Source organism: Orcinus orca, chromosome 2, assembly GCF_937001465.1.
Source record: "Orcinus orca chromosome 2, mOrcOrc1.1, whole genome shotgun sequence".
Taxonomy (NCBI): domain Eukaryota; kingdom Metazoa; phylum Chordata; class Mammalia; order Artiodactyla; family Delphinidae; genus Orcinus; species Orcinus orca.
Window position 1 is genome coordinate 19,967,807 of NC_064560.1, and position 13,470 is coordinate 19,981,276.

General features: G+C 45.1%; 1 protein-coding gene across 3 annotated transcripts in view; it reads right to left on the reverse strand.

Annotated features, from left to right (window-relative positions):
• Window positions 1-1,559: 1,559 nt before the first annotated feature.
• The window catches only part of CDC123 (cell division cycle 123), a 57,437-nt gene continuing 45,526 nt past the window's right edge, over window positions 1,560-13,470 (reverse strand). For all 3 annotated transcript variants that reach the window (XM_033439225.2, XM_033439226.2, XM_004275864.3), the window contains 3 exons: window positions 6,182-6,307; window positions 2,634-2,771; window positions 1,560-1,836 (listed from right to left, as the gene is read on the reverse strand). In XM_033439225.2, the coding sequence (XP_033295116.1) occupies window positions 1,810-1,836; window positions 2,634-2,771; window positions 6,182-6,307 (291 nt within the window). In that variant the 3' untranslated portion in view covers window positions 1,560-1,809. The remainder of the gene's footprint in view (window positions 1,837-2,633; window positions 2,772-6,181; window positions 6,308-13,470) is intronic.

Genomic DNA, 13,470 nt, shown 5'->3' on the forward strand with positions numbered 1-13,470 from the left:
AATGCAAATCCAAATGACACTTCTTTAAACAGAACTTTTGGCAAAGTCTGCTGTTGGCGAGGCCTGTGCTACATGCCACTGCCTGCAGGACAAAGTAAACGTGTTTATCCCAACCTGTCAGAATCAAGATCTGTAATGTCTTCTCTTCCGAAGGCAGGATTTCAGAACCAGACTAAGGAATCACACGTGTATCCACTCTCTAAATTCAAGCGCAAACCTGAGGTACCTCAAAGAAAGAATAGATAAAGCCAACATAATAAAAGGATAATTCGAAAACTAATCTTTAGGCAGGCATAAATGACATCTGAATTAGGAGAATATTTCCTGCATGTTATCCTATATTTAATATTATCACCAGGATAATCAACTAGAATTAAATATACTACAGAAACAATGTACCAAATCACATTTTTAAAAGGGAGGTGCGAGTTCAACTCAATCATACCCTCAGGAAAATTAAAGTAAAAAGTTAATGAGTTTTACACCAAGAATTGTCCTTTTTATAAACTGTTTGCTAAATTTTGCTTGAGTCTTTTTATTATACATAGTCTGAACTTTTTCAATTGGTATCAAATACATTTCCTTTTTTTGACTGGTCAAGTGTCATCTTGGCGAAGCCAGCTTCGGAGCTAAGATGAAATCAACTCACAACAATAGATCCCTCCATTATGAGTTAACAGAAGGCCATGAGCAGCTTAAAAAACAAAAATATTTTGGAAGCACTTATACCTCAAACAGTTGGCCTCAGAAATGGCATTTGATACACTTGATCTTTGTATTTTAAACACCAATATCAAGTGACTGTAACGGAGAAACCACACAGCAAGCTAGAATTCGAAATAACCTAATGAGAAATGATATCTTTCATCACTACACGTAATCTGCCTTAACTACACAGAAAGGGGAGATTTTGCCCCACTTCTCTCTGTTATCTTTCTATGGGAGCACATGCTCTCTGATGTTGAGAAACATACCTCCAACTAGTAAAATATTCTTTGATACCAGATTAGATAGATACCCTATGAAACTGTAACGTCTGTTTTCTTAAATTGCTCCGTGATGTAAAATACCACATAAAGAGCACTTAGCAGAGCGTCTTAGCATTTAGTGAGTGCTGAGTAAATCAGGTATCGCTGACATATCATCATCAGTCACGACACTGAAGAATTACTAAAACGGTGGCCTCAAAAAGTGAATCTACCGCCCCCCAAATTCCAATAATTGTTTGAAAGGCTGAATTATGCCTGTGATAGTTTTAGGGATACACATTAAGGTACTATACTGAAATTCATGGTTGACAGTTTGAGAAGTCTGTATTATTTTAACTATACCCAAACTGAAGCTCAACTGATAGAAAAATTACATGAAAATCCTCAAAGTAGGAAAAATATTTTCTATAGTAATATAAGGTTCTATTTTTTCAATGGGAAAAGTAATGATAAAGAAAGAACCCATTTCTGTATAACAAATATAAACTTGCCCAGCTACCGGCCAGGTATAAAAAAAATAGCACAAGGAACAGAGATAAAATAAATAGACTGAACCTAAAGAACAAGGTATTTCATAGAAAGTATTTTATCATCAGAACAGGATGGTTTCCTATGTTTAAGATCTATTTATTGTGTTATTTTTACAAGTAGCAAAGGCCCTCCATTTCCCCCAGTTTTATACATGAATATAAAAAGCCACTGACTTCCACGCTGCCCCCTCCCCCGCTGACTGGGTTAATAGGAGGTTGTGGACTATGTACGGCCTCCAGAAGCAGCAGTGGTTTCCTGTGTGACTTGGCCTTGAACTCTAGCATGCTAATCAGTCATCCTCTTGCTGATTCCTTTTCTGTCAAAGGAAACCAAGATGCATTAAAACAGCACATTCTAATTGGGATATTTGTTCAGCCAAGATCGCTTTTTCTGTCAGCAAGTATAATTTTCTAGAGGCCCTTAGCAAAAGATGTGGTTGAAAATTATCATGGAAAAAAAACCCCACGCCTTATGTAGTTCATTAAAGTAGTTTATCACTTTGGCTCCTGGGCACATTATCCTCAAGATATTTGAACACTTCGTTCTCTTTCTTCTTTATGCACAAATATTCCCACCCAGAAACACACACAAATACAAATACTCACCTTCCCCCTGGAGTACCCACAGGAGAGATCTGATCTGCTCTCAGCCCTATAACAGTATACAGTTCACCCTTGAACAACATGGGTTTGAACTTCACAGGCCACTTACATGTGGATTTGCTTCAGTAGCGAATACTACGGTACTGAGGACCCACCGCCGGTTGAATCCACGGATGCAGAACCGTGGATACGAAGGGTTCATTATAAATTATATGTGGATTTTCTCCTGGTTGTTTAAGGGTCAACTATACATACTTTCTTCAAGATTACAGGTATTATGAAAATTACTCAAACCATACACATAAAAAGCATTTTCTGTCATTTTAATCAGTAAATTAATCTTTCAGCTTACTTGACATATGTCATTATAAAATGACCTCAATTAGTAATTCTTGCCCATTAATTCCCAATCATCAAATAAAAGTCTACGTGGTATACAACTAAAGTGAAATATTAAAGAGTCAACTTGAAAGCAGAGCTGGCCAGCCTACTAAGTACACATAAACCTTACCAGTTTCAGAAAATCGATGAGTTTGTGAGCGTCCTCCCCGGTGGAGAGGTCTACAAAGTCCTTGGGCAGCCGGCAGCTCAGGTAGGGACTCGGCTGAACTGTGACCTCGCTGTTGGTGCAACGGAAGGCCGGAGCATCCTTTACAAAGGAAAAGAAAAAGGAAAGTCGCTGAGAAAGTCCTTTTTAAGTCTACTCTTCAAACTGAAAAAGATACTGGTGTAGCAATTCCCACTCCATGTCCTCTTCTGTACTACGTAGGGAAGAAAATCAGATACTGAAGTAAAAGAAAGCACCAAGGTTTTAAAAATACTTCCACATGTTCACAAGAAAATACACATCTAAGGTATCTGAAGCCAGAGTCCCTGCGGGGGGCTAGGTGGTCCCTGAGTGCTGGGTGTGCAGCCACCATGGCCATGAAGGGCTGCGGGTCTCTCCAGGCCTGAGGCTGCCTCGAGTGGTCCCACACAGGCCAGCATGCTTTATAAACATTGTCGCTTTCCACAGGTGCACTGCTGGAAATACGCCTTAGAGAACAGAGTCAACAGTAAGGGCAAACAAGTGCTCCGAACCCCTTACGCTGCTGTGCTTTTCTCACGGCATTTTACAGACTTATTTGTAGATTCCTCTCAGCACCTATGTAAAACTGCAAATTCAAGGTCATATTTAACAAGTCTTCACATTCTTTATTGTACATGCTCTGAGTCTTGCATAGGATATTCACATGTTGCCTGGTGCTGAAAAGGATTTCAGAGTCAGAGGCCTTGTGTTTGGGCTTCATGGGTGGCAGAGACCTAGGTGAGGGATGGATCGTGTCCAGCATGTGGAGACAGGCCGGGAACTTGGGTGGAACAGGACCATGGAGCGCTAGAAAGCAGGCCACACCTTATGACAGACAGACCAGCCATCTGACAAGTACTCATGAAACACCTGTCTGCTGGACCTTGTTCTAGGGGTGGGAGAAAAACTGGAAAACAAGATGGTAGACAGCCACCAAGCAAGCAGATAATAAATTAACAAGCTTGTTCCAGAGAGTAAAAAGTGTTATAAAAACAAAAGAGCAGGGCACTATGGGAAGAGGAGAACCATGCAGACTCCTCTTTAGAGGGGGGCCAGGTGGGACCTTGCTCAGGAGGCGACGCCTGGACTGAGAACTGAGAAGTAGGAGGAAAGCAGCCTCGTGAGGTCTGGGAGTGAACACGGCTTTGGAGGCAGTGGAAACGACCAGTGCAAAGACCTGAAGGCCAGGCAGGGCTTTGTGGCTTCGAGGAACACAAGGAAGGCAGATCTCTTTGCGGTGGAGGACAGACGGGAGGTGATGCTGGGGAAAGGCAGGGGCCAGTTCCTGTTGCCCTTTTGTCATCCCCAACCTCCAATATGAGGTTGTTTACATTAAGAAGAAAGAAAGGGAGGGAGGGAGGGAAGGAAGAATGAATGAATTTGGATCATACAGTGAATCTTGTGCAAACTGTTTCTATCCAATAACTCTGTCCCTCATATTTAAAAATAACCTTGTGTGGGCTTCCCTGGTGGCACAGTGGTTGAGAGTCCACCTCCCGATGCAGGGGACATGGGTTCGTGCCCCGGTCCGGGAGGATCCCACATGCCGCGGAGCGGCTGGGCCCGTGAGCCATGGCCGCTGAGCCTGAGCGTCCGGAGCCTGTGCTCCGCAACGGGAGAGGCCGCAACAGTGAGAGGCTCGCGTACCGAAAAAAAAATAACCTTGTGCCAAATCTTCTTCCTTGACGCTCAGATTTAATGGCCCACAACTCTTAAGATGCCAGCAGGAATAAGATCCCTTCATTCACTAATTTGATCAAGCTTAGCTGTGCCTGGCACTGTGTGCAGCCCCAAAGACACATGGAGAACAGAGACCCCATCAATGGGCTCGGAAACCTACAGCCCAAGGCAGGAGGCAGGCAAGTCCGCAGGCGAGGCCCGCACAGCAGGGCAAGCGCCTTGATGTGGAAAACAGGGACCACAGTCAGATCTAGAAAAACAAGGCCCAGGACGGCCCGGGACAGAGTAAGGATGAAAAGGACTATATCAGAGACAGACAGAAGGAAAGATGTTCCCACAGAGGGCAAGGCAGCAGCCGGAGAAGCAGGAAGAAAGCCGGGAGGCGAGCAGGCGTCACGGAAACCAGGGGAAAGGGTGTGACAGGAACAAGAGGTAACAGCTCAGACGCGGCCCAGCGTTAAGAAAGAGCAGGGCCGTGCACTGCTCGCTGGAATTCCTGACACGTTGGTGGAGCCCTCACCACAAGCAGTTTCTTCGGAACCGGGGGTGGGGCGGGGGGAGGTGGCGAAGCGGGGGGAGCCAGGGGAGGCCCGGCGGCAAGCGGGCTGGGGAGCGGTGGCCACAGGACTAGCGAGTGGCCCAACAGCAGGAGAGGAACTCGCAGGACTCCACTGCCAAAATAATGTGTGCACACACATGTGTATATACACAAAAAATGCCCAGAAAACCTTAACAGAGGTGGTAAGAATAGCCATTTCTAGGTAGTAGGATTTCAAGTCTCGCCTCTTTCTAATTCTCTCTGTTTTTAAACAACCATGTGAAAATAAAACTATTTTGTAAAAGACAGAAAACACTCACGAGAGAGTACGAAATGAAGAGCTCCGTGGACAGAACTGTAGACGCAGAGCGCTCTCATTTACTTTAGAAAGCCTCGTGCGTATGTGTGCAGGCAGGTTACACACCAGAATATTAACAGTGGTTCTCGAGGAGGTGGGATTATGGGTGACTTTAGAATTTCCTTTAAAAATGAGCAGGCATTACGGGGCTGAGGAGGCGTCAGAACACGGTTACTTGCTTACAGAGAAAGGAAGAGACTGGAAAAAGGAAAGAAGACAGATGGTAGCCCCAGGAACCTGGAGAGACGCAGGGGCAGAGACGAGACTCGGGAGAAAGGATGCAGGTAAGTCTGTAGGTTTGACGACAGTTAAACGGAGTGAGTTCTCACCGATGGATTCTCTTTTCCTAAGAGGGAAGACATGAAAGCAGCTGCTGAGGAGGACAGGAGTGATGGATGGAAGCTCAGAGGAGCGTGGAGTGCGTGGAACGGCCACCGTGGACAGCAGGAGGGGACGTTGGTGAGGGCGACAGAACCTGCGGTCAGAGCCCACAGGAAGCTGGGGGTGGTGACTGGGACAAGCCCCCTCCCCGCCCCGTCTGCGCATCTGGGCGACATCCCTCTAACCGTGCGTGGCAGCCCGGGGCTGGGACCAGAATAAACAGATGCGTGACCTGACCCACGGTCCGGATTCTCAGGTGGGCAAGACAGAAGAGCCAAGAGAAAGAAAAATAACCAGAAAAGAAACTATCAGATGATCATCTTCACTTTAGACAAAGTGAAGTGAAGAAATCAAAGCGCACACCCTTTCTCTAATACAACTATTTTGTGAAAGCCAGAAAACATTCACGAGAGAGTACGAAACGAAGAACTCAGCAAAGCATCTATGAGTAAATCTGTGTCAGCGCCTGGAGAACCAGCAAGCAATTCCTCAGTGGACTGACAGGCTTCCTGGGGATCTTTCTGATCATCTTACCTGCTCCAGGGCTTCTTCACTAAAATCACCCTTTAAGTTTCTTCCAGATAACAGTTCGTCCCAAGTAAACAGCAGCGCATCTGTGACTTCACCAAATGGATTAAAATCAATCAGCCACACCTTCCCCTGCAGTACAGAAAGAAAGATCAACAAGTCTGTAATCTGGCTTATCAGAAAGATCATCTTATTCTACCCAAAAGGTCATCTTAAAAATCATATCAGGGCTTCCCTGGTGGCGCAGTGGTTGAGAGTCCGTCTGACGATGCAGGGGGCGCAGGTTCGTGCCCCGGCCCAGCAAGATTCCACATGCCACGAAGCAGCTGGGCCCGTGAGCCATGGCCACTGAGCCCGCGCATCAGGAGCCTGTGCTCCGCAATGGGAGAGGCCACAACAGTGAGAGGCCCGTGTACCAAAAAAAAAAAAAAAATCATATCACTTCTTTCAAAAGACAGTTTCTTCCAGGCCCCATCTGAGAAGGGGCCGCCTGTCTAAGTGGTGCAGGCACAGCGCCAAAGGGGAGGCCGCCCGTAAAGGCGGAGGAGAGATCCTGAAAAGAAAGCCCGACGAAGACATATACGTAGACTTCCGCCTCCAATCACACGAGAATTCTATGTCAAAAACCCAAGCAGGGAAAGGAAAATCTCACAAAATGGTTCCACCGAAGTAGCATGACTGCAATGCTCTCAAGGGTGACTTCAATGATCTTTCATGAAGAGGCCAGCAGTTCTCAGCACTATCCCTGAGCCCTGAGAGGTTTCTGCAAAGGCTTGGTTTTTTTTTTTTGGTTTTTTTTTTTTGCGGTACGGGGGCCTCTCACTGTTGTGGCCTCTCCCGTCACAGAGCACAGGCTCCGGACGCGCAGGCTCAGCGGCCATGGCTCACGGGCCCAGCCGCTCCGCGGCATGTGGGATCTTCCTGGACCGGGGCATGAACCCGTGTCCCCTGCATCGGCAGGCGGACTCTCAACCACTGCGCCACCAGGGAAGCCCGAGGCTTGTTTTTTTTAAACACACGTAAGACATAAGAAAATGCTCAGCTGTCTTTCATTTCAATGTAATAACTGTTTTCTCTGCATGACAGAACTTGATGGTACATGAAAGGGAGATGAAGAAAAGAAATCAACCTTTAAAAGAAAAGCCATCTTCTCCTACTCTGAGAGTAGCGATGGCCAAAGTGATAGGTTCCAGCCTCAGGGAAAGGACACCTCTGACCCAAGTCAGACAGAGTCTGCACCTTTGCACCTTGGTATAAAGTGGCAGAGCACTGACGTAAAGGAGCTGGAGAATCTGTGAAATCCTGCCAGGAGATTAAAGTCAACACATTTGATCACGGAGACGTTACGTGACATTTTACTAGATAAATGTTTCGTTGAAACTTTTATCTTTGCTCCTTTTGATTTTTCTCACTGAGACATTTATTTAATCGTACCGTTTTGTTGTTGGTAGTTTTTTCTGTAAATATGTAGCAATCGTGTCTTGATCAGCCGCGCATGTGTAAAATTGAAAAGGAACTGGACTGCTAAGCCAGCATTACTAATATCTAGCACTGTTTCTCATCTGTGTTAAAGGAAAAGTTTAAGAAAGATGAAACATCTTCCTAGGATTGGCTGCAAACTAGAAACCTCTAATAAGAGGCAAAGAACTACTGCAGGAAGTTTCTACCATATACCGTTGGCTAAGTTTCCTGGTTTCTACAATCCCCAGGAGAAACCCTGCAATTCCTTCTTGCCACTTGACTTGTATCCTCACTTCAGTTTGGTGCCCACTCGTACCTTCTCTGACTACGTGAAATAATGTCAGCCATCAATCAACTCCTTGGTATGATTTCAGCTTTGCTTTTTCAGCGATTACTCAGATGTCTCTGATATACTGTATGTTATTTTAACAAAATGAGTACTTTCTAAAATTCAAACCATTTCGACTTGAGATTTTATAACCAATAAAACTATCTCCTTATTAAAAAGAAAGAAAAAAAAAACTTTTGCACCTGTTAGCATCAGAATATTTAGCTGTATAAACTAAAAATATGCCACACTGTAAAAAACAAATAAAATCACCACTGTTAGGACTGATAGCTGGCAGAATTTGTTCTGTAGTACGGAAGCCATCCTCCAGTTTAAAGAAAAATAAGCCAGCTGTAATCAGGCATAAAACTATCAAGATAAGGATTTCAAACCTGTAATATGTTTTTCATGTCACACCTCAGGAACAAGACATCCTGAGAAATTCTGCTTTTAGGCAACCCATCAGACAAGAGTGGTCACACCGACCTTCCTAATATCAACCAACTGACCACCCCCCCATCCACCCAATTAAATCTCCATGCACCAAACACCGTGCCAGGCATGAGGGCATAAAGATCAGTAACACAGAGTCTACTCCTTGGAAGAGTTCAGTTCAGACCAGGACATGCACACATGTGCACACACCAGTATATGGACTGTTCACCATAGCACAGTGTGTAAAAGACTAGAAACAAGCTAAGCATTCATCCATAGGGAAGTGACTCATCAAACTAGACAGTACATCCACATAATGCAATACTATGCCTTGTAAGAAAATGGAAAGCTCTGCAAGATACACTGTTTTTAAAAAGTATAAAAAGCAAGGTGCAAGCGTATATCATATGCTAACTCTTGTGTAAGAAAGATGGAAAAAAATAAGTATCCTGCTTGTTTTTGCATCAAGAAATACTGGAAGGATACATAAGAAACTAACACCATAGGAGCAAGGTTAAGAATCAGACCTTCTATGTATATTTTCACACTAATGACATTAACAAGCTTAATCTAACAAATATCTAAAGAATACTTAGCACATTAGAAATTGTACTTTCTTTCTCAATCACTCGTAAGACAGAAATAAAAAATAAAAAATGATGAGGCTGCAGATCCATTCTCAACAATATCAAAGATACAAGATGATACTCATCCCCAAAAGCAATGAAATTAATAGCAAGACAATAACCATACCAAAAAAAAATACATAGGGGGACCCGAATCATTTTTCAAGTACCTAAAGTAGTTGTTCTAAATTCTAGTTGTGCATTATCATCACTTAAGAAGCTTTTTTTCTTTAAAAATAAACTTTTATTTTAGAACAGTTTTAGATTTATAGTTATTGCAAATATAGTACAGAGAGTTTTAATGTACTCCACCCAGTTTTTAAATTTAGTTCTTGTTTGTTGTTATAGAGTTTTAAGAGTTATTTGTATAATTTTAGATAGAAGTTCTTTATCAGAAATGTGTATTGCACATATTTTCTCCCAGCTCTTGGTTTGTCTTTTATTTTTCTTAACTGTATTCTAATTTCCTTTTCCTGTTCTAGGATCTCATCAGCGATACCACATCACATTTAATGGTCATGTCTCCTTAGGCTTCTCTTGGTTTTCACAGTCTCTCAGACTCTTGTTTTCAATGACCTTGACAGTTTTGCAGATTACTGGTCAGATATTCTGCAGAATGTCCCACAACTGGGATTTGTAATACATTTAAACTCTTTTCTCAGTTTCTGCATTCCATTCTGGGATTCCCCCAAACTCCTAAATGATTTTTTTAAATTGGTATACATTAAGATTTATTCTTTTTTTTAAACATCTTTATTGGAGTATAATTGCTTTACAATGGTGTGTTAGTTTCTGCTTTATAACAAAGTGAATCAGTTATACATATACATATGTTCCCAAATCTCTTCCCTCTTGCGTCTCCCTCCCTCCCACCCTCCCTATCCCACCCCTCTAGGTGGTCACAAAGCACTGAGCTGAGCTGATCTCCCTGTGCTATGTGACTGCTTCCCACTAGCTATCTATTTTACGTTTGGTAGTGTATATATGTCCATGCCACTCTCTCGCTTTGTCACAGCTCACCATTCTCCCTCCCCATATCCTCAAGTCCATTCTCTAGTAGGTCTGTATCTTTATTCCCGTCTTACCCCTAGGTTCTTCATGACCGTTTTTTTTTTCTTAGATTCCATATGTATGTGTTAGCATATGGTATTTGTTTTTCTCTTTCTGATTTACTTCACTCTGTATGACAGACTCTAGGTCCATCCACCTCACTACAAATAACTCAATTTCGTTTCTTTTTATGGCTGAGTAATATTCCATTGTATATATGTGCCACATCTTCTTTATCCATTCATCCGATGATGGACACTTAGGTTGCTTCCAAAAAGCTTCTTAAAATACATATTCCAAGGCCTCGTCCCAGACCTACTGGATGGGGGCGCTGTAGCTCTGACGTACCGGGCAGGTAGAAGCTCTCAACACTGAGTCCACCTGCCCAGTTGCTGTGAGAACATGGACACATCAGAGTGTCACCAAGCCTAGATACACTTTGGTTATACTTCAGATCAGAGACCAACATAAAAGAAGAGTTAGCTTTCTCACAAGAGTAGCCATAAAATTATATATTCAAGACAATGTCTAAGAAACAGTGATACAAGTACCACTGAATGAATGCAAATGAGTTTTACATCATGGCTGACGTCTCTTCTCAGAAACCGTCAGGATGTTTACACTGGCGTGTTTCCCAATTTAAAAGCACGCAAACTGCTTTCAGTTCTGTCAGATCACAGTCATAATTACTGACGTCCATGTCCAACTTCACTTAAGACATTTATATAACTGTTTCACCAACTCACACATGTGCACGGACATGCCAGCCCTACTGAACCACAGCAGACCTGGACATGTGCCAGGGAAATACTGAGACACCACAGCAAACCCCAAATTTTCAAATGCCATTAAATATAAGTGCATTAGAACAGAAATGCTTCACACTGAATATCTGAACAATGGGAACAAATAACACAACTCACAGGGTGGTATGGACTAAGGGAGATGCTGAATTAAATGAGAATAAAGCTCTTCTGAGCCGCACATTCAGGGCAATGGGCTAGGTTCCCTCCCTCCCTCACTGATTCCATCCTGCTCGCTACCAGGCCAATCCTGGCACGCTTAAGTCTCGAAGATAAGCTCCTTGACAGTCGAGAGATCATCTGGTTGGAAGCTGCTTGTTAGAAGCCCAGCATCTAACACAGGACAGGCTCTCAATAAACAATGGTGCGTGACTGACTGGATGTGGCCGGGGTCCGGCTTTAGAACAGAGCCATGGGCGCACACCAGCTCAGGTTCCTACCCATTCTACTGTGCCAGCTCCCCGTCCTTTCTCTAAGATTTGTTTCCACTAAGCTGAAACTCTGCCAGGTGACATCTCTAGTACCACATCTCAGTTCATGCCTCCTCTTTCTAACTCTTAACCGATGCCATCACCCGTGAAGACACACACGTGGGAGGAGCTTCAAGATGGCGGAAGGGTAAGACGCGGAGATCACCTTCCTCCCCACAAATACATCAGAAATACATCTACACGTGGAACAGCTCCTACAGAACACGTACTGAATGCTGGCAGCAGACCTCAGACCTCCCAAAGGGCAAGAAACTCCCCACGTACCTGGGTAGGGCAAAAGAAAAAAAAAAAACAGAGACAAAAGAATAGGGACGTGACCTGCACCAGTGGGAGGGAGCCGTGAAGGAGGAAAGGTTTCCACACACTAGGAAGCCCCTTCGCGGGTGGAGACTGCGGGTGGCGGAGGGGGAAGCTTCGGAGCCGCAGAGGAGAGCGCAGCAACAGGGGTGCGGAGGACAAAGCGGGGAGATTCCCACACAGAGGGTCAGGGCCGACCAGCACTCACCAGCCCGAGAGGCTTGTCTGCTCCCCTGCTGGGCCGGGCGGGGGCTGGGAGCTGAGGCTCGGGCTTCGGTCGGATGGCAGGGAGAGGACTGGGGTTGGCGGCGTGAACACAGCCTGCAGGGGCTGAGTGCACCACAGCTAGCCGGGAGGAAGTCCGGGAAAAAGTCTGGAGCTGCCGAAGAGGCAAGAGACCATTGTTTCGGGGTGCTCGAGGAGAGGGGATTAAGAGCACCGCTTAAAGGAGCTCCAGAGATGGGCGCGAGCCGTGGCTAACAGCGCGGACCCCAGAGACAGGCATGAGACGCTAAGGCTGCTGCTGCCGCCACCAAGAAGCCTGTGTGCGAGCACAGGTCACTATCCACACCTCCCCTCCCGGGAGCCTGTGCAGTCCGCCACTGCCAGGGTCCCGGGATCCAGGAACAACTTCCCCGGGAGAACGCACGGTGCGCCTCAGGCTGGTGCAACGTCACGCCGGCCTCTGCCGCCGCAGGCTTGCCCCACATCCGCACCCCTCCCTCGCCCCGTCCTGAGTGAGCCAGAGCCCCCAAATCAGCTGCTCCTTTAACCCCGTCCTGTCTGAGCGAAGAACAGATGCCCTCAGGCGACCTACACGGAGAGGCGGGTCCAAATCCAAAGCTGAGCCCTGGGAGCTGTGAGAACAAAGAGAAAGGGAAATCTCTCCCAGCAGCCTCAGGAGCAGCGGATTACATCTCCACAGTCAACTTGATGTACCCTGCGTCTGTGGAATACCTGAATAAACAACGAATCATCCCAAATTGAGGAGGTGGACTTTGGGAGCAACGATAAATATATTTTTTTTCCCCTTTTCTCTTTTTGTGAGTGTGTATGTGTATGCTTCTGGGTGTGATTTTGTCTGTATAGCTTTGCTTTTACCATTTGTCCTAGGGTTCTGCCTGTCTTTTTTTTTTTTTACTCTTTAAAATTTTTCTCTTAATTATTTTTTATTTTAATAACTTTTCTTTTCTTTTATCTTCTTCTTTTTTTCTGTTTTTGCATCCTTTTATTCTGATCTGTGTGGAGGACAGGCTCTTGGTGCTCCAGCCAGGCGTCAGGGCTGTGCCACTGAGGTGGGAGAGTCAAGTTCAGGACACAGGTCCACAAGAGACCTCCCAGCTCCACATAATATTAAACGGCAAAAATCTCCCAGAGATCTCCATATGAACGCCAAGACCCAGCTCCACTCAACGACCAGGAAGCTACAGTGCTGGACACCCTATGCCAAACAACTAGCAAGACAGGAACACAACCCCATCCATTAGCACAGAGGCTGCCTAAAATCATAGTAAGGCCACAGACATCCCCAAACACACCACCAGACGTGGACCTGCCCAACAGAAAGGCAAGATCCAGCCTCATCCACGAGAACACAGGCACTAGTCCCCTCCACCAGGAAGCTTACACAACCCACTGAACCAACCTTAGCCACTGGGGACAGACACCAAAACAACGGGAACTATGAACATGCAGCCTGTGAAAAGGAGACCCCAAACACAGTAGGTTAAGCAAAATGAGAACACAGAGAAACACACCACAGATGAAAGAGCAAGATAAAAACCCACCAGACCTAACAAATGAA